The sequence below is a fragment of the Plectropomus leopardus genome, chromosome 7, assembly GCF_026936395.1.
Source record: "Plectropomus leopardus strain MGB_pleo_1.0 chromosome 7, ASM2693639v1, whole genome shotgun sequence".
NCBI classification, from domain to species: Eukaryota; Metazoa; Chordata; class Actinopteri; order Perciformes; family Serranidae; genus Plectropomus; species Plectropomus leopardus.
The window spans coordinates 3,664,592-3,691,534 of NC_142182.1; the positions used below are offsets into that span (position 1 = coordinate 3,664,592).

Genomic DNA, 26,943 nt, shown 5'->3' on the forward strand with positions numbered 1-26,943 from the left:
GGGTTGCTTACGGGACACCGCTGCAGAAAAGACGTTTTCACTGAGCCGCGATACAGATAGGTGTTTGAGCTGAGTGAGATCCGGTTAGTTTTCCAAATATTTTTGAGTCTCCTGAACTCAGCTGACGGTGTCCGGACGGTGTCCTGACGGTGTGCTGACGGTGTCCGGACGGAGTTTCTACGCTGGTGTTGGCCCGGTTGAAGTCGCGTTGTCGGGGTCTTTCTGCAGGAGTCGGGCCTCCTGCGGGATCATGTTGGGGATGCCGTCGATGATCGGATAGGCGATGCCGAGCTCCTCGTTGATCAGCTCGTTGGTCTTTGGCTCGTACCTGCGGAGAGACGAAAACCACGTAATCCACGCGCACCGCTGCTCTTAACAACCAGAGTCCCCACAGATCCTAAAAAAGTCTTCAGAAGGGCTGAATTCACTAATCTAAAAACAAAGAGACGATTAACGCGATTAATAGTAGCATAAACTAACGAATAACTAAATAAACCTGGTGAGAAAAAGGTTTACACTTTATAAGAAAGAGGAATAAATTTTATAAGAAAGAGGAATAAACTTTATGAGAAAAATGAATAAACTTGTGAGAAAGCAGACTCGCTCTGTGAGTCATTCAGCCTCAGAACATGGACAAAGTCTCTCACAGTATCTTAACTCAGCGGTTCCCAAACTTTTTTACTTTATTTTTATTGCAACATAAAAGGTGACTTTTTGTGTCATTACTGCAGGAGGTATTTGTTTTTGTTTTTTCTTTCTAAAAACTTTATTATTGTTTTCAGATTTTACAACGCAACGTCAGAAAAGACCGACAGAAATACTGCTTTGCATTTCTTAGCATTTTGAATGTTTTTTTTTTTTTTTTTGGAAACCCCTAATGTTATTAACTTTTGTTCAGTTTTGGTTAGTGTAAAATTGGTCTTAAATTTCATCCCAAATAAAGAGTTCCTGCAGCTTGAGGAAAGTGTGATTTAATTTGTTTTGGTTTTTTTTACGTAATTTGGAATAAAGATTTTAGACCAATTTTACAATAACTAAACTCGAACGTAAAGAGGGAGGATTTGTCCAAACATCTGCTTTTATTTTTAGAATTTTTTCGTTAAATACATTTTTTACTTTACATTCACATAAATGCAAGAGGCATTTGTTTTTGTTTTGTTTTTCTTTCTAAAAACTTTACCATTATTTTCAGAATAAAAGATTCACAAAAATACAACTTTGCATGTCTGAACATTTCAAAAGACTATTTATTTTGATAATAATTAAACTAAAATTTTATTTAGTTTATCACCAAACACAGTCTCCCCTCATATAAAGATCTTTATATGTGTTTGTTTGTAGTTTGTCCACAAGGTTTTTGTCTCTGTTTTGTCTTTTTTTAACTGATTTAATTTTTAAAAACGCTCGCGTAATGTTTAAAATATCTGGAAAAAACGAATAAAAGTTAAAAACTAAATAAAAAATGAAGCGTCGTTGGTTTGCGGCGTCTCCAGAGGACAGTGTGTTTCCTGCACAGGCCGCTGAGCTTCCGCTACAGACAACAGCGACGCAGCTTCGCTGGACCTGATCCGTCTGTCCCGGGTCTGTCTCACCTGAGAGGCTTCTTGGACAGAGGACACACCAGGACGTGGAGCAGAGACGCGTCAAAAGGCGGCTGCACTTCGTCCTTCACATCAGAGAAGCTGCGGAGCGACGCGGAGGACACGGACGGACGGGGACACACAGCTGCAGGACTCACATGCTGCTGGACAAAAACTGTCTCTGTCACCAGTCTGCCCAAAACACGACGAAACATGACCGAGACTGAGCCGCGAGCTGCCCCAAATCCCAAAACAGCCCGACAGGAAGCAGGAAGCGTTTATTCAAAAGAGTGTGCAACCGCAATATGAGTCCCCTTCCTGTAAACTGGAAACGGGCATCATTAGTTCCGCTGTTGACCCGCCTCATATGAGAGCTTTTTTAAAAAACTTTATTTATAAGGTTTTCAGTCAGTGTACACAAAAACATTCAAACACATATCCAACCCGCCCCAGACCCCCCAAAAATAAATTAATAAACTGGGGAACCGATAAATAAGTAAATAAATAAATAAACTGTTATTATTATTATCATTATTATTATTATTGTTGTTGTTATAATATAATATAATATAATATAATATAATATAATATAATATAATATAATATAATATAATATAATATAATATAATAATAAATGGATGTATATGACCAGTGAGAATATGGTGACCATTGCTTCTGCTGAATTGTCTCCATCTCTCCATTTATTTTCTTCTTTTTCACCTTTTTTATTTATTCATTCATTTATTTATGTCTTTGGATGTTTATTTTGATTGGAGGAATTTATTTGTGGTATTTTGCAAACTAAATAGCTGTTTGGAAATGGTATGCAACAAAAGAAAGTATAATAATAATAATAAACTGAAAGACAATTAGTTAAAAGAATGACTGCAAAATATGCAACAGTGCTAACAACAGTGATAATAACAACAACAACAAATTCTATAATGAAAGATTTATAAACACATTCTGTGCGGTGTCGATGTTTTTAGCCGGTCTGTTTGTTAAAGTGACTCCTAGAAAGCGTCAGTGTGTGTCTGTGTGTGTCTGTGTGTGTCGGTGTGTGTGTGTGTGTTAATCATAGACTGTGAGGTGTGAACTGTGTTTCGTCTCTTTGTGTTTCTACCTGAAACTTTGTGTGTTTGCTGACTCACTCGGCCGGTCTAGATCAGAAGAAGAAGAAAGTATTAGTTAAAAAACAAAAACTGCATTTGTGACCCCTGAAACTAAAACTGGCTGGTTTTTAATTTTTGGATTTTGAAATGAAAATCAAATAACTTTTTTTCTGTTTCTGAGAGAAACCTTTTGGGACTTGAGCTCTGGAGAAACCACAACTTTTTTTTTTTTTTTTTACCTTTTAAATTAGATAAAAGTTATTGTCGTTGCAATTGAGAGGTTTCGGAAAATCTAGCACCCACTTCTACTTTATGATGGGAGACCTTCTGCACTTTTAACGAAAATACAATCTTTCTTAAATTACATTATATTTATATATATATATATATATATATATATATATATATATATATATATATATATATATATATATATTCTTTTTGGTGGGGGGTTGTTTTTTGTTTTTATTTTCAATTTTCATTTATTTTCTATTTTGGCTATATTTAGCATCTTGTATATTTTGGCCTTAGTGTGTGTATTGTGTGTATTTTATATATTGTTTTTATGTATTTGTGTGTTTTTCTGTATTCAAAACCTTTTATTTAACATTTTATTATCAAATCAGATGAAAATAAAGAAGTCATTCAAGAAGATTTTCGTGAGCATTTATTAGAAAAACATTGTGTTCAGCAGCTCTTGACATCCTGTGTGTTCACAGCAGTGAGTGATGAACCTGTGCAGAGTTTTCGGAGCAGGTCGGCAAAGACGCAAACAGGAGTGAAACCAAAAGTCAAACGAAGGAGCCAAATAAACTGGTTTAAAGAACAGAAGGAGAGGAGCTTAAAAACTGGCGTATGTTGTGTAAAACAAAAGAAGTCGCTCATCGAGGCCTTCACACGTGCTGGAAAAAGTGCGTCTTCAAATCCGACTTAGGAACAAGCCTCCAAATAAAGACTGACGATAAAGAGGCACTGAAATCCACTTTCCCAGTGAGGTACAGTATCCCAGCAACACCACACACACACACACACACACACACACACACACACACACACACCCTTCATTGTAATGACATACAGTACTGTCTTCCACGTGCACACAGAATGCAACTAAACTGTCCTTTGGTCAGAGAAATAAACGGAGTGGACGGAGGAGGGTGAGGACGCCTGCTGATGTGCTTCGTCCGTCCTCGGCTGCAGGACGCTTCTCGCTCGTTCGGACGCTGTGTTGACTGAGAAAGGCTGCAGCGGAGGTGCAACAGAAGGCCAAGTGGTGTTTTGCCACTCAGGAGGAGGTGAAGGGGGATTGTGGGGCGGCGGGGGGGCAAAGTCTGCCTTCACACTGAAAGCAACAAGCGGCCGCACGTGCTTTAATTTTGTCCGAGAACTTCGTGTGCTTATCGGCTGCTGAGGGCCAGTCAGGCGTCTGTGCTTCTGCTGCTTCTTTTCCTACATTTTTTTAGAGGGACTGAAGTTTTACAATCACTGCCCACAGAACAACGGTGTCAAATTTGTTTGTCTTTTAGTTTTAGTTTAGGGTTCATTGGTGATTTTTAAAGAAAAAAAAATGGGAGATGACTTTTTTTCATTTAAAAAAATTAGTTTGAAATTGAAAAAATTAAATTAATTAAAAAAAACTTTAAAAAACCCAATTTTCAAAGAAAAACAATTTGGTGATTTTTATTTTTTTTTGTCCCTTTCTTTAAAAAGTCAGTTTTTAAAGAAAATAAAATTAGTGATTTTTATTTTCTTTAAGAATTACACTATTTAACACACCCAGAAACAGTAAAAACTAAATTGTTGTCGGATTTTCAAATTTCTGACGGTCCTTGAGCACGCCATGTGCGTTTACAGGTTTTATGAAACAAAATTCCATGACTTTTCCAAAACATTCAGGGTATATGTAGTTTTTCAAACTTTTCCAGGCCTATTTTCAAATTCCATGACTTGTCAATTTTCTTGATGACCGTACGAACCCTGTGATTTAAGATCTCGCTCTGGACTTGTCTCTGTGTGATGATGTGAATAAAAGCACTTGTTGCTGTCAGTGTGAACGCCGTGGGGGGGGTGAAATGTGCAGCCAGTCTCATGCAGACGGTGACGGCGTGTCTGGGTCCGGCTCGTAGTGGTACGTGGCCTGAGTGTAGCTGCTGCCGTGCTGCTGGTTGCTGTGGGCCAGGCTGTGCGGAGTGTCCTGAGCCTGCTGGTTCGGCCCCTCGTAGCCTTGTGCGAGCTGGGGGCCTGCGTTGTTCTCGGGCCCCTGTCCGAGCGCAAGCTGATGGGGGTCGCCGACGCCCGGCGGCTGGGGCAGAGTGTCCAGCTCGTCCACCTGCGGCCCCGGAGGGTGCATGACCACCAGCTGGTCCTGGGGAATGTCTGCGGCGGCCGCGGCGAGGTTGGTGGTCGACTTGGACTTGACGCACTGAAAGTCCACGTGGCGGCTCTTCCCCTCCTCCTTCTCCCAGGACATGCGGATGAAGGGACGTTGGACATAGTTGTAGATAACCTCTGGACGACCTCCAGGACGCCGCTTCACCTTCTCTTTGTAGGTCGGGTAGCCTGGAGAGAACGCAAGAGACATAGATCAAAACATTCTTGAGTCTACTCGAACGTTTGTGCCTAATTTTAGGAAATCCCTGAAGATATTCTTGCGATATCATCTTTCCCAGAAAGAGATGGATGCAAGATCAAGGTGACCTTGACCTTTGACCTATGACCATCGAAATCTAAATGGTTCATCCTTGAGACCAAGTTGACGTTGATGCCAAATTGGGAAAAAAATTTACTCAACGTGTTCTTGACATATCTTCTGTCCAAGAATGAGATGGGTGCAAAATCACGGTGACCTTGACCTATGACCATCAAAATCTAAATGGTTCATCCTTGAGACCAAGTTCATGTTGGTGTCAAATCGGAAAAAGAAATTTCCTCAAGGTGTTATTGCAATATCGTCTTTCCAAGAGTGAGATTGGTGCAAGATCACAGTGACCTTGACCTTTGACCATCAAAATCTAAATGGTTCATCCTTGAGACCAAGTTAATGTTGGTGCCAAATTGGAAAAACCAAATTTCTCAAGGTGTTCTTGATATATTGCCATCACAAGAATACGCCACACAAGGTCATGGTGACCTTGATCTTTGACCACTGAAATCTAATCAGTTCATCTTTGAGTCCAAATGGATGTTTGTGCTAAATTTGAAGAAATTTCCTCAAGGTGTTCCTGAGATACAGTGCTCATGAAAGTGGGACAGATGAGACAAACAACCGAAAAACACAATGCCTCCGACCTCTGGCGCCGGGGCACAAAAACAACAGCTTTCACAGAACATTTTATTGGTGCTGTTGTGGAAACTCTTGCCTCAGGGTCGAGACATTCAGACTTTTTACAAGATGTTGACATCACCCTCAGCGTGAGGACATGCAGTGATGCCAAATCATACTTAAAGGCTTGGTAAGGGTTTCCACTGAGGCCGCGGGGGGCAACTACCCCATTTTTCTCTAACAAGTGAAACTGCTTCAGTGACCTAAAAATCTTCCTCCTCTTTAGTTTGTTCTTTAACTCTCACCGTGGCCAACTGTGCAGCGTTCTCTACAGCCAGGCAACTCTGGAGAAAAACTGCCGAAGACAAGCATCTATAGAAATGAATGTTTGAAGTGATAAAATATTGTGCTCTGAGCTGTATTCTGGTAAAATGGCCCGTTTGCAAAATTATAATTGCCCCAAATAATTCATTAACTCTCCTCACTTCAAATTCAAGATCCAGACTACAACATGCATTCAGTTTTCACTGCAGTAGTTACAGATAACATTACTGAAAGACTGCAGTAACTTTTACACTCATCAGTCTGACTCTAAATACTTTTCTCTGTTTTGGAGACTAAAAATAAAAGAAGAAAACATTCAGACTCGGTACCTTCTATCCCCAGCCGGATCTTTTTCAGTCCTCTGTCCTTCAGTACTGACTTGGCAACGTCTCTGTTCTCGATGTACTTGAAGAAGCGGTAAAGTTTGGTGCTGTAGATGACTGTTGAGGAAAAGAGGGACATTGAATACATGAGTTCACCACATGACCTTCAGTAACCGCCTCACAGAAGGACATTTTTTTTGTTGTCAACGAATCCCATGAAATAATCAAAAATTTCGACGTCTGTCAAAACCTTTCTCCTGTCTGCAGCACCGAGCCCCCTGGTTACTACTGAACATATGCATCTTTAAAAACACAAATGCATCACTATTGAAAGAAAAGCTTTAGTATCTCCTAAAACACCCGGTCACTGCAGCTTCAGCAGACGTTACTCAGGCAGAAGGAAACGTGAGCAAAGTGTTTGGGATTTTCGGCAGCAGATGAATCCACATTTGGTGCTGTTTACATCAGCAGGACGGTGTGTGTGTGTGTGTGTGTGTGTGTGTGTGTGTGTGTGGGACTGATTTCAAACAAAATACAGCGTGTGTGTTCATGGTAATGAAGGAATATGTCAGCCGGTGCAGCAGTGCGGCTCAGTGAAGATTTTTTTAATCATTTTTGGAAAACAGCAGAGCTCAGAGCTCTATGGCACCGTAAGAAAACACAGCAGAAATCTGGGCCTCCATAATCAAAACATCTTTATCAGTGGCCTCTTTTCATAATCACTTCACTCTCACTTAATGGATACGAGTGGTCTGACTCAACAGACAGACTGTAGGCTGGTTTGCATTACAGATTTTCACAAAATTTAAACGATATTTTCAAAATGTTGATAAAACACACTTGCGAGACTGCATTGCCACTCATTGATGTTATGCAACTTCTCCTCTGGCGAAAACATTTCGAGAAACATGGTGATGCATGTTCAAAACATTAACAGGTCTGTTTCTACTGAAGCCACGGCATTAGCCGTCATTATTTCCAGTCAAAGGCAACATAGGCGTGTTATGTGAGCGATAATAGAAAGGCGCGTGAGCGGCCGCGTATGAGGGATTTCTGGGAGGTGATCGTTCACGATTTCACAGAGGAATTGTGGATTTAAAACTCCCAGATGATCCGCTCAACTTTCTCAGAGTTATGTGATGCAATAACAGCTCTTGTAGCTCCGGCTGCTTCATGAGGGAGCCAGTTCCTACTGAAGCTCACAGACACAGCATCATGTGAGCTAGAAAAGACAAAAAAGTGTTTCCATTGTAGTTTTGCGAAATATGGCTTTTTCAAATCGCCTGAAATACTACCTTATGTAAGCGTAAAAACTTTTTTTTGATAAATGGGGTTTTTTTTTGGGTTTTTTTTTCAGAACTGACGTGTTTCCATAAGGCGTATTTTATATTCCCAGTTAATTTGCTCAATTTGAGGGTTAATGGAGACCCGGCTTGCGACAAACAGCAGAAAAGCAGACTCGTAAGTGACGCAGCAGCTGCAGGAAATGCTCCTGACCTCCATCAGACAATTCTCTCCCAGCGATGAGGCGGACACACTGCTACCTCAGCAGGAAGGTTAATCTCCGAGAGTAAACAGTGACGGGGGCGGTAACTTACTCTGCGAGTACTCCTCTCCCATCTGCGGAGGGTACTCCTCGTCCCAGTCCACCACGTCGTCGTCGGTCAGCACCACCACGTGACACTCCCTCTCCCCGCTCTGAGCGCTGGCCACCATCAGCGGCAGCACCATCTCCTCCAGATAACACTCAAACTGACGCCGGGCCCCGTCGTTAGACAGCTCGTGCATCAGGGCGCCTGGGGAGGAACCAAAAGGACATCCGTGATGAGATGACAACAAAAAGAGGAAGACAGGATGTAGGACAGCGTGCTGGATCAGGTACTTGTCCCTAACAACTAGGACAGCTGGGAAGTTTGAGAATATTGTACATCGGTTTGTCATTTAGGACAACAGTTATAATTAAGTGCAGTTTCTAAGGTGCAAACTGAACAATGGTTACTTAAAAAATACACCCGTGCAGAGCCCAGGAGGTGCCATGTAGAGAGAAAATAAATACAGAGGCCACATTTTGCGAAATCAAGTGTACGAGATGCTATTACATGGCCTCAAGATACATTTTGTTCCCTCATTTTGATGATTTCATTCCCTCTTTTTGCTTAATCGATGCTCTAAAAATAAGTGAAATGCTATATAACGTTACAGAGAGTCAGCACAACACACCAGCCTTTCTCCCTGAAGCCTGAGGAGAAGTGCCGTGACTGGAGCTTAAGTTAGCCTGCCATTCGCAGCTTAAGATTCAACAGTTAAGGGGAGGGTGAAGGTGAACATAATTTGGGATGCTTACCAACCCATTTTCGTCTTTTTGCACCTCCCACTGTGGTGAAAGCATGTTAGACGTTTACAGTAAAGAAGATTTGGGGGTTTTTTTTGCATTTTCATAACAGAATAAAGGTTTCACAAATTCAAAGTGGCTTTCAGAGAACGCTGAGGCTTTACTTCAAAGGATAGTTTGGGATTTTTGAAGTGGGGCGGCATGAGATATTTATGTATGTATTACATACAGTAGCTGGCGGTCGGCGCCCTCCCGGTTTGCAGAAACAGACAGGGCGTGCACGCCATTGTGCTATACGTCATCTCCATGCTGTATAGAGGGGCTGAACACCTGCCCAAAAAGTACAATAACAGTCTAAGCGGACGCTGTATTGGGACTGTTTTCAACTTCCTGACCCAAACAGCAGACCGGATGAGAAATGTACCGCCAAAGGAACAGGCTGTGTGACAGCGAGGTACGGCGGTGAAAATACTCTAAATATAGCGTCCACTTAGACTGATATTGATTTTTTCTGGTAGGCCTTTTTAAAGGGACTACAATACATTTTGATATCAATGACGCTGACGTGGGACAGTAACAGTACATATTGAACATTTGCAATTGCAGCACTGATGATGACGACGATGTTGATGTGAGAGTGACAGTTACGGCACATATTGTACTCTGCTTTATTGTGGCTGTCATGTTGATGGTGCTATATGCTACATTGGAAATGGTTTACGTTATTAGATGATGTTGTCATATTTAACGCTCACTGAACTGTTCATAGGTGCAAGTCACCCTGTGCAGAGATTAGTGTCAGCTGTATGTTTCTGCGTCATACTGTTTGTCCTTTATGTGTTTTTATAATGTTTTTACACTTGCTGCCCTCTGGGACAAAGAATAAAATAGAATTGAACTGAACTGAACTGAACTGAACTGAACTGAACTGAACTGAACCCCTGTGTGGTGCACCCCATCTTTTTCTGCAAATCGGAAGCACGCCAACCGCCAGCTACTGTATGTAATACACAGACTATACATAAGTACCTCATGCAGCCCCACTTCAAAAATCCCAAACTATCCCTTTAAAACATCTAACATGCTATGACCACGGTCAGAGGTGCAAAAAGCTGAGAACTGGTCATTAAGAACTGCAAATTTCCTGAACCCTGTACTGGAATTAAACCTGTCTTCTTTTGAGAGAGGCTGTCCTCTTCTGGAAACTTCTCTGTCTACAGCTGATAATATTCAGGCAGTACTGCAGCAGTTTTGACCTACATATCGCCTGTGTAAAGCTGCTTAACCATAACAAATACAATGAACTTCTGACTGCACACTCTTAATATACACAAACAGGAAACATGGTTTCTATGTCGCAGCGTTAGTGTGGCTCTATCCACACCACAGATCGATGAAACCAGCCTTAAATTAACCACAAAAACCAACGAAAAAAGCAGCAACTAATGACAGTGAAAAAAACCACATCCCTGCTGGTACAAGAGTGAGACGTACTTGCCTGGGTTGGTTCTGTGCCTGCATAACAGGCATTACATCTCACAGCTAATCATGACCTACTTAGAGCCAAACACACACACACACACACACACACTCACACACACTCACACACACACACACACACACACACACACACACACACACACACACACACACACACACACACACACACACACACACACACACACACACACACACACACACACACACACACACACACACACACACACACACTCACTCACACACAGCCTGAGCGCCGAAGCTGCTCCTCCCACATACTCAGAGACACAAACAAGAGGCACGAGCATGCACAATTTCCAACATAAACATCGCTAACACGCACAGACAGATGTGCATCACTGTCATCATGGCATTTCCATGTAACAGAGTGATGTTACGTGTGCCGCACATAAATTTAAGAAAACAACGTTGATGCAAACAGCTACATCAGACACTGTGTCAATATTATCGTTAGTAGAGTGTATTTATGGTAAAACAGAAAGGTCTGTGCCAACTTTGAGTCCTGACGGAGTAACATTTCCAGTAAAAGCTGCAGTAAATGACGCAGATGTGTCTCTAAACACTACTGTCTCCAGGATTGTGTGTAATGTTGTGTTACTAAATCACTGTCATTTATTCTAAATGAAAATAAGTTAACAGCCGACTACATCTGTCAAATGTACAGTCGTGTCCACAATCAGTAATAAAAACAAATCAAAGCAAAGTCTGTTTGTGTTCTTGTCTAATGCAGTGATACAATAACGAGACAGATCTGTGCTTCGCACTCACCGTGTCACCGTGTCAACAAACCTACGTACATCAGTCTGCAGCTCGACACAGTTGAGACAGTGAACCGACAGCCAAACAGCACAGCAGTGTGTGTACTCACTGAGGTCTCTGCACTTGATGGTGCTGTAGTTGAAGGAGATACAGAGGTAGTCACATGCCTCCCTCAGCTCGGGAATGGAAACGCCGTCAGGGCAGCGGATTATCCCAGACTTGTAGTAATCCTGCCATTTTCAGCAGCGCACACACACACACACACACACACACACAATGAATAAACAGGCAGAATGGCGGGCGTTCACACACAAGCATGGGAGAAAAAACAAGACGCCATTATTGATGCTGCTTCACTCACACAGACGGCAGAGAGAGAGAGAGAGAGAGAGAGAGAGAGAGAGATGGATGAGGAGGAGGAGGGGCAGGGATGGAGAGCGAGCCGTGATGAAAGTAGAAAGCAACGACGTCACAGGAGAGAGAGAGAGAGAGAGAGAGAGAGGAGGAGGAGAAGGAGGAGGGGTGAAGAGCAAAATGGTGATGAAAGCAAAAACGTCACTTTCTCTCCCTGCTCCACTTTCCACTGTCCTGCCGTCTCCGTGCAGCCTGTCAGAGGAGACGCTCACTGGGGACGTTTCCCAGGAGACTCTGCAAAGCTGCAGTGGAAACGGGGAGGAGAGAGCGGAGCGGCACGCAGGACCCAGAGCTCAGACGCCGCTCACTTCCTGTTCTCTCACTTTCTTGTCTCCAGCATCCTCTCTGCCATAACCACAGTGACACAATCACCGGCGCTTTAGTGATGCGCTCACAGAGAGCGCAGGCAAACGGAGAGTGCTGTGAGCTCGCCAGAAACATTTTTGGATATAAACAAAAGCTCACCGGGAATGCTTTTAGGAATATTCTCTATTTCCGCTGGACAACCAAATAATGAATATTATATTTTGTCAGTAACTTGCCGACTTGCTTCCAGAAACAACCTGAGTTTACTCAGCAGAGATGACAGGAGGTCAGGGGCCAGTCGCAGCGGCCCCAAACATGTTGCAAGGACTTTAGGACATTTCGCAGCATTTGGAACATTTCTGAAATTTTAGAATATTTTCTAGAATTTTAGGGTTTTTCCAGGATTTTAGGAAGTTTCCAGGATTTCAGAACATTTTCAAATTATAGGATATTTCTAGGAATTTAGGACATTTAAAGGAGTTTTAGACATTTCTTGGATTTAAGGATATTTCTAGGATTTTAGGATGTTTCTGGGATTTTAGGACTAATTTTTATGATTTTTTAAAGTTTTTAGGATTTTAGGCTGTTTCAAGGATTTTAGAACATTTTTAGGACTTAAGGATATTTCTTGGATTTCAGGACATTAGGAGTTTAGCTAGGACCTCTGTCAGGGGGTGTGGGGGATCCTCTACTGGCACTTTTTTATAAACAAGCTCTATTTTGATGTATTTTTATGCACACTGGCACCTTATTTATACTAACAAACATAATTCCTAGTGTGAGTCACTTTTTTTTTATTGTGAATTAGAAATGGTTGGGGGGCCACATGGCACCTGGTCTGGGCCCAGATTTGGCACACGGGATGTAAGTTCAGTAACACTGGTCTATGCACGAAACATACAAAGTCACATCTTGAGTTGATCTGCCCACTATCAAGAAAATCAAATATGTATAATTGTGATATCATGATGATAATTCATACAAATTTAAATAACATATAACAGTTCAACATTTTGAGATTTTTCTCTTTTATTGTCTGAGAAGAGTTTTTAGTTTTCTCACCTTGTGTGAGATATATGGCGGAAATAGGAAAAATGGCAGCCCCTGGTGAAAAATATTTTGCATCCCCTGGACACTAAAACACCACAGTGCTGATCAGTAGCATAATTACATGATCACAATATCAGACTGTAGCATTATCAGGGGAAAAACAGGACTCATCCCAGACGGTGAAGCATCAACATGGGAGAATACATCTGCTGTCACAGCAGCTATGGCAGAAAAAAAATGCACTCGGTGCCAAAGCCATCGAAACGATGGCCCGGGAAAAAAAAACACTTTGCACACCAAATGTACTGCAGCTGGTGATTAACACACTTGCACTTTTTTGGCATAGCTGAACTGAAAAATGCAAACAGCAGGAGAACTTCCATATAACACTGAGCTGAACAACCGTTGTGCTCGCAGAAATAATGGACCAGAGTGAAAGAGAACGAATAGGAACAAGAAACGAAAGAGCTGGTGGAAGCTTATTGAAATATATCTTCGTGTAGTGCAAACAGAGTTTGCTATTGTGTTAGTCCAACTGAGACTGGACTTGTAAAACACGTGTATACATGTTAGTCCAAATGAAATCGGACTACATCAAACCTGAAATCACACAAACACACCCATTTCTCTGTGGAGTTTTTATGTACTGTAGGTCTGACAGCTTCAATTCCTATGGTAAGGGCTGTTTTATATATAGGGCAGGCTACACTTTAACTAATTCAGGTTATTTTTTAGTGGCTTAAAACTTTGCTGTTTGATTATATTACATGACACAGTGGTTTTCTACCCTAAAGTTATTGTGAAGAAACAGTTGTAATTGTGATTTAGTCTATATCATTGACTGTATAAATAATACACGTTTATGCAACTAGTTCAAAGGGGGCAAATGTCCACCTGCCGTGGCGGAGTCAGACACAATAAACTGATTCTCCACTGGTGGTTTTATATTGGGGAGGACAGTAGTCCAATGAAATGACCTATTTGAGCTATAACCGTAGCTCGACTTAATTGCACGTACACGTAATGAGTGAATCGAGCAGTTCTCACCAGAATGGCTCTGAAGACGGTGGAGCTGATGCCGTCGGCCACCTCAAACTCTCCTTTGTCGTTGGGTCGTGTGAAGTTGTTTTCCCGTCCAGAACCAAACATCCTGAAAACAAATCACGTCTTCCTTTAACTTGTGATCATGGGTGAGAAAACAAATTAATCGAATATATCAGAACAAGTTGAGCTGAGTAGACTTGTGATCACGTATCTGCCTCACTGCTGTTTAAACATATTAGAGTGAATGAAGCCTAAATGTATCTCTCAGTTCTTACCTGCCCAGCATGGTGTTCGGTTGAGCTGTGAAGATGGCGGGGTCCACCACAAATCTGGTGTTATCCACAATGAGCGTTACTCTTTCCCCCAGCCTCAGTCCACTGCGATGCCCCTCTTTACTGCCGAGGTCATACACGTAGATCATATCACACGGCCCGGGGCCCAGTATTTTAGAGTGGTGCTCTGCTCCAGGAGGACCCAGGGACCGAGGTATGTGGCCCCCGATGAGGGCCCCTCCAATGTGGGAATAGGGAATAGAAACCCTGGGAGGACGTGGACTGGAGGATCTGGAGGACGAGCCTCCGTCGCCGCGTTCACGGTCTGTGGGGGAGAGGAGGACACACGAACACCAGTAAAGTTTTCAGCTCTCAAACACACACACAGACATGCTATTAGGAGATTGTTTGGGCAATTAAACTCTGACTTTCAGAACGTGTAATCAAGACTAGTGATATATTTTTCGATGTTTTCTCTTCACCATGCTGCCGAGTGGGGGACGTGACATTCCTGATGCACGGCGTCAGCTGGCTCTCTCCTCTCTCGTGGGATGAGTCACGCGAGCGGTCGCTGGAACGCCGCTGTTGCTCCCGGTAATGTTCCACTCCTCCTCTTTCTCTCGCACCACCGACGGCACCGCCACTGGCCCCGGCCCCGGCCCCATACAGACTCATGGTGCTGACCTGCTGCTGCTGCTGCTGCTGGTGGTCGCAGTCCAACACTGACAAACCACACTGGCGGTCACTGGTGGAGAAATGAGAGCACACACAGAGGAAATTAAAGTTTTGAGCATGTCCTTCATTTCAGCTGAACAGCTTCTAAACTTAAGAGTCGGACTTCACGACTTTTTTGCTGAAGCAAATTCTTTGCTGAAATGGGACGATACCGAAGAGAGTAAGGTGACCACACTACCAATGTCATTTCACTATTTAGGGTTCAAGCCCTGAAGAATCAGCACCGATTTGTTATCATTGTTTGTCTTCTGCTGCTGCAGCTCAAATTGTCGTGAGGTGGTATGAGCTAGAAAGAAGAAACTTGGCCAAAATACCCCCAAATTTTGCAACACCCCTCGCACCAAACTCAGTTGACTTAAATTTGGGACACATATGCAGCTCAATTTGATCTGGACTGTTAAAAGTCCACCATGATGGATTCTTTGCTAATCTGCATAATGTGAAAAACTGAAAAAATGTACAGACTTTTTTATTTTTTATTTTGATGCTATCAACACCAAATTCTGCATACAGCCTTGTGTGACTTATTTTCATAATTCTACTATATATGAGCAAGATCGGTCAGAGACCAATTTACATAATTGTAAATGATGAAACAAGTGTGCGGTTAGTCTTACTCCTTCTTTAAACAGAATTAAACCAGCTAAAGTCACGTTTTTAGCTTTCTGAAGCCTGAAACCTGCTCAATGCTTTTTGCAACTTTAATTTTGGACAATAATACTGTTTCCCTCTGTTGATGAGGGAAGGGCTTTAACTAGAAATTGCCACTTGTGGCTATATTTGAACTAAAACGTGAATAAAATACTAGCTACAGTGCTGACTCCACAAAATAATTTTGTTCCAAATGTGTTTTGTAATTTGGTTTTTTGCAACTTCACAAAGCATCTGTTTATTTCAGTTTAAAATTTTAGTCAATTTGTTCTTCCTGCTGCTGTATGCCAAAAATTACAGTTACTGTTACTGATATTAAAGCTATTGTGGGCACGAAGGAGACAATAATTTCTCAACTTTCAAAACTCAATTCCAAACTGCTTTAAAACTTAAATGTGGTCACGACTTCAAGTGTTAGTGGGATGACACGACTAATCATCCAGAAACCAAAGCACTGATGCATGATTTCATGCAACAATGAGATAGATTACTGGGTGGCACAGACTCGATCCTCTCCAGGCACACATTCACACACGCAGTGGTGCAGAACACGCTCAGGGTAAAGAGTTGTTTTTAGAGTGCTGAGCTGTGGAACGAGAAGAGCGCCAGCAAAAAGTCTGCAGTCAACTCATGTGAACCCTTACAGGAGCCGAGTGCTGCAGAAACTGTGCCGAAACCAAACCCCCAACCTCAGCCTGCAGCTGCACACACACACACACACACACACACACACCCCGCCACAGCGTCCATTAGAGTGTGTATCCATGTGAAACAATCTTGAGTTAGCTGGACTCACTCAGGTCCAGGACAACAAACAGAAATGGTTTATTCGCTCCACATGCTGGTTTTTCTGAGATTTTTGACTGATAGGTAGCCCCCCCACCTTGCCTTGAAGCAAGTGATGCTTCCTGGAGTGGTTGGTTGTGTAATTCAGTATTTTTCCATAGACAGACAATTCCCCCTTTGAGAGCTGTTACAATATCTGCCCTCCATTTCAGAAAGGACTTAAACACACTCTCATGCATGCATTAATGCACAGGAGAAATGCACATGCATGCACTCACTTATGGGCCATTTAAAAAGTGATGCAAGTGGTTTGACTCTCCTGCCATTTTTGTTTTTAGCAGCAGTTCAAGGAGTTCAAGTTGCATTGCAGTGTGAATAATTGGTCAGCTGATCTGGTCAGAGCTGATCAGCTTGATGGACAAAAGGAGAAGCTGCTGAAGAGTGAGTGAAAGTAAACTTTTAGCCCAAGCACAATATAGGACAAGTTTTCCTTTTACTGCGCCTGATGTTCCTCTGCTCCATTTGTGACAAAAGTACGCTCTGCACCTCAAGAGTGTGGTGCAATTAATATATATATTAGGGCTGGGCAATAAAACAATAATGATATCAATCGCGAAATAACTTTTCCTCGATCGAAATATGAGATGTGGTCGATAGAATGTTGATAGAATGTTGATAGAATGTTGATAGAACGCATTCCAGCCATGTTTTGACAGACAACACGAACAGCCAATGACAATAAGAATAGTGCTGCGGCGAACCAAATGCAGTTAACGTCTTTGACTCTAGAACAGCTGAGTGTTTGACAGCCACAGCGTTTCATTATCGCGGATCAAACAGCTGATGGTCCAACAGCAGCGCAGTGAGACAGACAAACAGTAAGAGTGGAAAGTGACTTCTTTAGACTTCTACAGACTACTTTGTGTTAGTTTCAAGTTTAATCAGACTTTGGATTAATTATTTAGAAACACCAGGACGCATCGCTCCGTGTCTCATCCAGCCGCTGGCGCTGAGCTCGCATAATTATTACCACATGTAATGTTTTGGGGGCCTGGGGCCAAAAGCACATTACCTTATTTTCAGCCTTTCTCTAACTGGGAATGTTGGCAGGCTGTTGGCAGCTATAGGAGAAGTAGGCCTAATCAAAAAAATTTAATTCCCACATAAAATGATTAATAGCACAGAAGTTTCACCGAAGTTGAAGTCAGAGTCCTGCAGTCAGGAGAGGTTGGCCTGTTATCAGTACAATGTGCTTAAATTTACCTGAAGTTTAAGATGGAGCTTAAATTTCTATATAATGCTGGAAAGTTTAATAAATCATAATAATTATTTAAAAAAAAAACCCTGCTGTAAACCATCTTCAAAGTAATACCATAATTATCATCATAGATGATCAGACAGATTATTGATGATTAATTAACAGATCTCACATTTAAACAGACTTTTCACATTACTGCACAATTCAGGATAAATTAAAAAGGTCATGAACAGGGAGTTAATGGCTTATATGTGAACTGCATTAAAATTATGATAATAACATGATATTTTCATTATGATATTACATGTCCAACAGCCCACTCCAGCATGGACATGTCTGACATTCCTAATAATCTGAAATCGATTTATCGCCCATCCCTACATGAAATATCAAGTAAATAAAGGTGGTCACACTTTAGGTGACATGCTGCTAAAATAAGTGACCACATTTATCACATGATAACATCAATAACACAGAGCTGCCTTACACAAATCGTTTTTTTAACCTAAAAATTGGATCGCACTGTATGACCAGGTACTAAAGGATTTCATATTGATATAAGAAAGGGGAAGAAAAGTATCAAACATTTTCTAATGACGTTATTTTTTAGATTATTATTATTATCGTTCAGTTGCATATTGATAAATTACAATGCTGAAGTGTTGATGAATGTATACATTTCACTTCCACTGCAACAGTGCAGCTGGCCATCTGATCGATAGTGTTGAGCTTATAAGCCAGAAACACATCCAGGTCTCAGTAATGAAGCGAGCCATGCTCTCCTGAGAGGAGCTGCTATGAAATATGATGATGACCATCTACTGTGGGCTATGGAATCAGGGACACGGAAAATGGGAGCGAGGAGGGGTGGAGGGACAAAGAGGCTTTTTTTGTTTTATAAAAATGGAATAAGTAATGTGAAAAAAGCCAGTACTGCTTTTTGCTCTGCATAGCACGTGACGAGGCACACATAAATAAACCATAAAGACACAGAGCCCTGACCCGGCACGCTGAGGCAGATTTGGCATAAAGGTTTTATATACTTTTACACAAAATAAATAAATGCATACAAGCTCTTAAACATGATGGTGAGTGGTTATTACTGAACAAGAATTGTTAAGCTTGAGTCTTTTGTTTCCATGCACCGTGCACAGTGAATAGTCTGGTAATGAGAGAAGCCTCCCTTGATACTGGCTGACATCTTAACATGCTGGACGGCCGAATAGATGACCAGCGGACTGACTGAGTGGCTAATTGGATGTGTAGACCGAGACAGAGCAGACAAAGAAGTAGTGAAACAAGCGAACTAACACAAATGTTCAACAATGCAATGTGATTACTGCACGTCACCTTGAATTCCCACCAGAGCGGTGAAATCAGGCCCCCAGTAGGGTGCCAGGTGGCTCCCCGAAGCATTTTCTAACTCACAATAGAAATAAAGTGATTCACACTGGGAATTGTTTTTGTGCTTTTAGTATACATAAGTGCCAGAGTGCAAAAAACAGCATCAAAAGAGCTTGTTTATCAAAAAGTGCCAGTGGAAGATCCCCCGTAACCCCCGACAGAGGTCCTAGTTAAGCCCCTGATGTCCTGAAACCCTAGAAATGACCTGAAATCCTAAAAACGTCAGAAAAATCCTAGAAATGTGTTAAAATCCAAAAAGTGTCCTAAAATCCTAGAATCCTAGAAACGTCCTAAATATGAGAAATGTCCTGAAATCCTAGAAAGGTCCTAAAATCCGAGAAATGTTCTAAAATCCTAAAAATGACCTAAAACCAGAGAAACGTCTAAAATATTAGAAATGTCGTAAATTCCTAGAAATATCCCAAAATCCTAGAAACTTCCTTAAATCCAAGGAACATCCCAAAATCCTTGAAATGTCATAAAATCCTAGAAACATCCTAATGTCCTAGAAATGTCCTGAATTCCTAGAAATGTCATAAAACATGTATGAGGCTGCTGTGACTGGCCCCTGGCCTCTTGTCATTTTGCAAAAGTGGCCCCTGAGCAAAGCAAGTTGAGTAGCCCTGCACTATGGCGCCTAAACTACACGTCACACGTGAATATTTTTTTTGAAGGTGCCCATTCAGTCTTGTGGTGGCTCAGACTACAATCTCGTACACAACACATTGAGGCAAACCTAATATGGACACAAAGGATGTAAAGACACATTTACGAAGGATTTAGGGTCAAAAATAAAAATGGCGCTGGTTAAACGTGAATTCTACTCAAAAGGGTGACATCTGAATTTAAAGAGTAAACCGAGACCCCGCTCTTTTTCTGTTGATAACATGTCGGCTTCACAGCATAGCTGCAGACTCAGGCAATGTCCTTGAAGACAAGGGTCACCATAGCAGCTGAGGAGAGGAAAAAATGCATGCACGCACACATACACACACACACACAGACTTCTCTTTGTGTTCGTTCAGGTGAGCTATCTGACATAAACAGGGACAACTTCCCTATATAACACACACTACCTATCTCTGAATATGTGAAGATAAAAAACAGTGTTCAAGGCTTTCCAAAGAAAGGCACGGAGCAGCAGTCAGACATCATTCAATGGTTATACATCATACTGAAGAGAATATTGTTATGGTCTCCTGTTTCAAGCTGCCATAAAGAGCCTGAGTGATCCAGCTAAGATATGGCTGGTTGTAATATGTTGTGTGTATTTACACTCGTGTCTGACAGAGCATAAATGCATGTTTTATCTCCAATGGGATTTGAATGCCCATCAGAAATGGGATAATAAAAACAAAAGCAGGTCCTCCAGCCAAACAGGCAGGCGGCCAACGGGCCAGACCGGCAGGCTGGAGGGAACAAAGGAACTGAAGAGGCAATATTTCACTCAGGGCAGGCAGCTCCTCTCATCTTTCACATGGCAATGCGGCCAAGATTTCACACAGCCAGACAGAACTAGAGGGGGCTAATATTTCACTTGTCCAATTTCCTGTTACTGGGCACCACCCCCACTGATATCACAATTTCCCTTTTTCTTTTGCTGAATGGGTCAATGGCCTTACAAAAAGCTCTGGCTTTAAGGTGTTAAACACAAGTTCACCAAACCCATCCAAGACACGGATGAAAATGCAAGGCGTCCTGGCAGTCTATTAAAAGCACGAGGTGAGAGCCCCGAGGGGTGAGGGTCCCATCTATTATTTAGGGGCTGCTGACACCGACACACTAACAGGCAAGGGCAGAGAAACTGCTCTCTGCAGCAGTCTGGGCTGAAAGCCATTAACCCTTTGAAACCCGGATCGACATCGGTTTTCTCGTGCTGCGTTCAGACGCCTTTCACAAGCTTTGTGAGCCTTTGAAAACTAAGCAAATTGGTTTGATTTCTTTTGAAAACATATGAAAAAAAGGCATCTTGGCAAGGAATTTCCCCACAAATTGCAGGAAATTTTACCAATTTTTTTTAAAGAATCAAAGATTATTAGAAAATAATCCAAAACATCTATAATTGTAATAATAATATATATAAAATTATGCTACAGATTTTTTTCCAGCACTTTTTAATGTCATTTTTCCACTCTTTCTTGCATCTATTTTCAATAAATTTTTTGAAACTTTTTACTTGATTTTTTATGCAATTTTTTGGGGCCATGTCTTAAGTTGCTTTCTACCCTCCCCCTGTGTTTGAAAGACATCAAAACCGTTTGCTAAGGTTTCAAAGGGTTAAAGGATGCTGAGTATATGATATTAACAGGAAAATACCCACTTATAACAATAATCATCCTCTCATTCAAAAAAAAATTACACTGGGATTTTAGCTCCGTCATTGTGTTGCTGCATGTGCACAGCTGGTACACGGCTCTTTGTGAGATTTACTGTTTTTATTGTAGTCACCTAGAAAGATATCACAGACATGATCCTTGATGGCACTGGTAAGAGAAAAGGTGATGTTTACACACACACATATATATGCATATATATAACACAAAACATAAAAGGTAGCCATTATATACAATAAGATCACTTTTCCTCTCTATTGAGTACCAGAGCAGTCCCATCAAGGGTAACACAGTCTGTGATTTTCTCTCTATGAGACTAGAATAAAAACTGTACATCTCACACAGAGCCGGGCACTAACTGTGCACATGCAGCATCACAATGACAGAGCTAAAATCCCGGTGTTTAGAGAGCGGACCTGCACCCACCGGTCGGTATCAGAGGGCCAAGTGAAGACAAAGCAGCAGGGGATGAGCTGCGGGATGACAGCGGCACAAAAGCCTTGCGCTCCTCCGAACAAAGCGGGCTTTCCGGTGGCAGCTTCAGCATCCTCGCTCATTACTTTCCAACTTCATCAGCATCGTTTCCAACACACTCGACCTGGACTTTGACTCGCTGGTATCAAAAAAAGAAAATCCGCCGCTTCGATCCAAAAGCTTCAAATGTGTCCAAACGGCACGGAGGGTGAGTCGCGCGCCGGCTCGTCATTCAGAGTCACCGGAGGGACCTTAAACTGTGAATGGCCGCGTGCTTGACTGAATCAGAGCGATGCTGCCTTCACGTGCTCCTTGGAAACTCCCACTTTGGGATGCTCCGTTTGATGGCGGTGCTTTTCATGGACGCTGGTCCTTAATAATAATTAAAAAAACGGATCCTACGATTTCATCAGGCAGGATGACGTTTGGCGCCGTTTGTCACGAGAACCACATTTAAACATTATAGGAAAACTTTGATGGAAAAAAATGTGAAAAAAATAATGTCTAAGGAAAGCAATGCCAAAAAAAAAAACATGTAGGCTTTTAGTCAGACTTGCATATTTATACTCACAAGGGAGAGGCATGCTGACCACAAAGTTGCAATATTTCCAACATCAATTAAAGGGAGCATCAAATATTGAATGGCTCTGTCTGCAAGACTGTCCAGGGCATTATTCATTCTTGTCGAAAAATAAGCGTGGAGAAAAATAAATGACATCAAACAGAGACGATTTATAAAAGCACAAACTTTTACAATATTATACGGGTGGAGAAAAATGTTGTTTCACAAGCTCAACATGGGACCGTAATGCTCCAATTTACGGCCCAAATCTGGCCCCCGATAAGGTGCCAGGTTAGCCCCTCAAAACATCTTCTAGTTCACAACAAAAACAAAGTGATTCACACTAGGGACTGTTTTTGTACATTTGGTATACATAAGGTGCCAGAATGCATAAAACAGCATCAAAATGCCAGTGGAGGATGCCCCACACCCCTGGCAGAGGTCTAAGCCCCTAATGTCCTAAAATCCTAGGAATGTCCTGAAATCCCTGAAACATCCCCAAATCCCAAAACGTCCTTGGAGCCAAGAAATGTCCTAAAATCTTAGAAACATCCTAGAATCCTAGTAATCTCCTAAAATCCTAGAAAGAAACCCAAATCCTTGAAATATCCTAAAAAAATTTTGAAGTGTCTTAAGATCCTAGAAACATCCTAGAATCCTAAAAATGTCCTAAAATCTTAGAAACATGTATGGAGCTGCTGCGACTGGCCCCTGGCCTCCTGTCATTTTGCAGAAATGGCCCCAGGCAAAGCCAGTTGAGTATTCCTGACACAGAAGGCAAAAATTGTCAAACAGCGTAACGACTAATCACAGGCGCAAAATGCCGGTCTGAAGGAAAATCTGATTCCTCACATTTCCCCAAATTTTCTCTGCTTCTTCAGCATTAAGATTGAAACTATGAAACACCTCATGTCATCAACATGTCATATGATCACATAACCTCTTACTCACAATAGTGAGAGCTGAGGGGCAGATGAGTGCAGATCCGTCAAAAGTCGGCATGCACGATAATATCGGTTGAAATTGACTTTCAAATGAAATATTGGGGGGGCGACCAGTGGCTCAGTTGTTAGAGGAGGCGCCCCATGCACAGAGGCTGTGTCCTCGCCGCAGCGGCCGCGGGTTCGAGTCTGGCCCGGGCCTTTGCTTCATGTCACCCCCTCTCTCTCTCCCCCTTTCATGCAACATCTCTCCTAATAAAGGCAATAAAAAGCCCCCAAAAAATATCTTTAAAAAAATGAAATATTGGAATCGCCCAGCACGCTGATTTCTGCCGATATGACAAACTGAGAAATATTTCTTATTATCTTATCTTATCTTACACACTAGGGTTGTGCGATATGACAAACTTTATCATCTGACAAAATGTCTATCGTTTTATATTATGCTACACTGTTTATTTTGTTAAGCGATAAAGCGATACTGAACTTAACTATAAAAGTACTTTATTTAATTTCAAACTTTTTTATTCAATATAAAAGTATCTTTTTTTATGTATTATAACAGTAGTTTAAGTTATGTTGTTTTATGGCAGCAGCTACCTAATTTAGTTAATTCAATTTTTTTTTATTTTAGTAGTTTACATTAGTTAAGAGGAGATTTCAAAATATCAAAATAAATATTTTGTATGATGATGTAGCCTAAAAACATTGTGATTTTATTCTAAAGCCATATCGCCTAACCCTATTACATGCACTGAAAGTCATTTTATGTCTCCATCTGCTGGTGGGCCATCACGAAAAGAGTATGCTTCATATGATGTTAATGCCGCCACAGAGGAGGCTTCATGATTACTGAAATTAGATGAGTATAAAAATGTATACATTTATTTATATTTATGTTGGTATCGATTATCTGTCAAATGAGTTGTTTTTGTATCGGCATATCAGATATCAGCAAAAAATCCAATATTGTGCATCCGTACAGCGGAGACTACATTCTGTAATTATTTCAAGTCCAAAAAACATCAGAACAAATAAGCTCACTTGGAAGGTTTAACCACCTCTTTCACCATCGACAGCAAACGGAGCTATTTCTGTCAACTCTTTGGTCGTTCTACATTTCATGGAGCAGATGGAGCCATCAATAGGTCACAACCGGCTTTACCATAGTTTTTATCTTTTAGAGTAATGGTCAGCAAGCATTCACGTAATGCAGTGTGGGATTAACCATCGGGACATCTGTCTGCACTACACACAAATCTGTCCACTCGACAACAAGGGCTGCGTTGTTTTCAAACAACATGAAAAAGATACTTTGGCCTCAACAGATGCCCAACATATAATTTATGGAAAAAAATAAGTGCTTCATTAATTTGTATGCAGAAAGTAGGCAGAGTTCCTACAAATATGATAAACAACAAATCAAGAGACAGAGGGGTCCAGATATGTTTAACTAGAGTTGCAAATCGTGAGCACTTTCATTGCTCAATTATTGGTAAAATTAACCCTAACCCGGTAGTCTCCCATGACTTAGCCCTCCACCACTTGTTAACTACTAATCGTGTTACTAAGGGGTCAGAAGAGGAGACTGTACTATCCTGTTGTGGATAAATGCTTTTAGTAAATAAGCCTAGTCTGTCAGACTCATCAGAGAGTGAAATTTAATTCCAATTCATATCAGAGATAAACACGATCTTTCAGTAACCAATTAAAACAAAGGATGATTAGTATCTACAACTGTCAGCACTTAACTCGTATGTGATGCTGTTATTTGTATGTCCTGCTTGTTTCACAGTGTCTATCTACATGTCCCCGCTGCTTCTAGTGCCTTTAAAAAATGTCTATTCTTTTCCAGTCTTTATATTGCATTTCTTGTTTTTCATTTCCCTTTTTTGTGCAATTATTTTTATTTTTTGTTTTAGTTTGTTTATTTTCTCTTTCTTCCCCTAGTTGATGTGTTTAAAGGGGTGTTTTAACTCTTTAACACCTGGACTGACATCCGTTTTCTTGTGCTGTGTTCAAACTCCTTTCATTTACTCCTTTAAATCTCTTAAACCTGAGAAATTGTTGGAGAAAAACATCATGAGCAACTTGGCAAGAAATGCCCCATAAATTGCCAAAAAATAAGTAAAAGGTGTCAATAAAATGGCCTGTCAAATACCTGGGGGTAATTATTAGATTATATGCAAAAAAACAAAAAAACAAGTGAAAAAGGTCCAGAAAACTATATTTATAATTTTGTTACCATTTTCCTTTTTGTATCTGTATTTTACTTCAGTTTTTTGTATGTTTGTTTTGGTTGTAAAGGTAGTTCACTTGTAATTTTTTAGTAATTTCTTGCTTAATTTTGGGCCATTAAGTTCCTTGTTGGCCTCTTTTCATGTCAGGTTTTAAGGGGTTAAAACTATATGCCCTATTTCTTTGCTCTTTTGCTTTGTTGTATTTTAGGAAGCCTTGTGTAACACCTTGGCTAGACTTCACATGAAAAATAGCCCCTTGGCTAATTCTGGCATTTTTAGACTATGTATATTTATTAATTTGCGACTACGCTAACCCTTAGAAACATGAAGAAACAACACGGTTCTTCATGTTAGTCAAACTGGAGGCAGTTTACAGTCTTTAATAATCACTTCCACTTTTTATTAACCCTGCATACTCCGGCAGCAGTGGCTATCATAACAGATAGCATTATAGCATTCACATAAACACAATTTAACTCGAGCAGTAATTTTCAGTTCAGATACCGAATAAAATCCAGCGCTGCCTTTAAATTGTGATTGTGTATAAAGTCGCCGCCGATTTAAAAAAGCAATAAGTCAGTCGACGTCGTGCTTTACAGAGACTTTGGAGCAGCTAAGAGGATTTTAGACTTTTTGGTTCGCCTATCAATTTACTGTTTACCGTTAGCCGTTAGGAGGCTAACGTTAGCTGGCTGGCTCTCTAAACAACAGTTTAAAACTACTTTTCTTTACCTGCTCGAGTTGACTCTTTACATTCCCGTGAGACGGTGTGTCCGGTTGTTGAAATAGTCCGCTGTGCGACGAGCTGAACATGTGGAAGACAAGTTTTCGTAGAAAATCCCCCCGAGTGAGCATGAACTAGTTTCACCCTGTAGCCGCGGATGCTTTGTTTTGGTTTGGGAAGAGGAGTTCGCGTGGAACATATCGCGAGACTACCGCGCATTCCGAGGGACACCCCCTTATATGGAATGCTATTTTGGTCAATATTAAACAACTACATTAATGGGTCAATAAATAAATAAATAAATGAATATATACACATACAAAAATACATAAGTAGCACACACACACACACACACACACACACACACACACACACGTATGTATTTATTGACCTATTTATGTTATATATGTAAAATGTAAAATTAAAAGGACATATAAATATGGATATAAAAATGTCACAATAAAATAAAACCGTGCAGAAAAAAAATAAGCTTTATATGTAATAAATGTATCTATTATCATTTCTATATTTATATGTTC

The 26,943-nt window shown here is 41.1% G+C and overlaps 2 protein-coding genes across 4 annotated transcripts; both read right to left on the reverse strand.

Annotated features, from left to right (window-relative positions):
• Nucleotides 1-2: 2 nt before the first annotated feature.
• Nucleotides 3-1,900, reverse strand: pyurf (PIGY upstream open reading frame). 2 transcript variants are annotated; one of them, XM_088079675.1, is made up of 3 exons: nt 1,593-1,900; nt 154-328; nt 3-120 (listed from the first exon to the last, which is right to left on the reverse strand). In XM_088079675.1, the coding sequence occupies exons 1-2, from the start codon at nt 1,793-1,795 to the stop codon at nt 178-180; spliced, it is 354 nt and encodes a 117-aa protein (XP_087935801.1). In that variant the 5' UTR covers nt 1,796-1,900; the 3' UTR covers nt 3-120; nt 154-177. The 2 variants fall into 2 exon arrangements, with proteins under 2 accessions (XP_087935801.1, XP_042370155.1); XM_042514221.2 differs by having other exon boundaries at nt 3-328; nt 1,593-1,899.
• Nucleotides 1,901-3,342: 1,442 nt separating this feature from the next.
• btbd10a (BTB domain containing 10a) lies at nt 3,343-26,587 on the reverse strand. 2 transcript variants are annotated; one of them, XM_088079679.1, is made up of 8 exons: nt 26,413-26,587; nt 14,779-15,041; nt 14,300-14,621; nt 14,028-14,130; nt 11,320-11,440; nt 8,200-8,397; nt 6,608-6,718; nt 3,343-5,251 (listed from the first exon to the last, which is right to left on the reverse strand). In XM_088079679.1, exons 2-8 carry the CDS (start codon nt 14,969-14,971, stop codon nt 4,779-4,781), a joined length of 1,521 nt encoding a protein of 506 aa, XP_087935805.1. In that variant the 5' UTR covers nt 14,972-15,041; nt 26,413-26,587; the 3' UTR covers nt 3,343-4,778. The 2 variants fall into 2 exon arrangements, with proteins under 2 accessions (XP_087935805.1, XP_087935803.1); XM_088079677.1 differs by lacking the exon at nt 26,413-26,587 and adding an exon at nt 21,890-22,175.
• Nucleotides 26,588-26,943: the final 356 nt, after the last annotated feature.

Excerpts from the sequence above, each read along its gene's own strand:
- pyurf (XM_088079675.1), bottom strand. The coding sequence starts at position 1,795 with ATGTTTCGTCGTGTTTTGGGCAGACTGGTGACAGAGACAGTTTTTGTC. Across the intron at positions 329-1,592 it reads CTGTCCAAGAAGCCTCTCAG|GTACGAGCCAAAGACCAACG; the intron begins GTGAGACAGACC and ends GTCTCTCCGCAG.
- btbd10a (XM_088079677.1), bottom strand. The coding sequence starts at position 22,020 with ATGAGCGAGGATGCTGAAGCTGCCACCGGAAAGCCCGCTTTGTTCGGA. Across the intron at positions 14,622-14,778 it reads GTCCCCCACTCGGCAGCATG|ACCGTGAACGCGGCGACGGA; the intron begins GTGAAGAGAAAA and ends TCTCCCCCACAG. Across the intron at positions 11,441-14,027 it reads CCGTCTTCAGAGCCATTCTG|GATTACTACAAGTCTGGGAT; the intron begins GTGAGAACTGCT and ends TGAAAATGGCAG.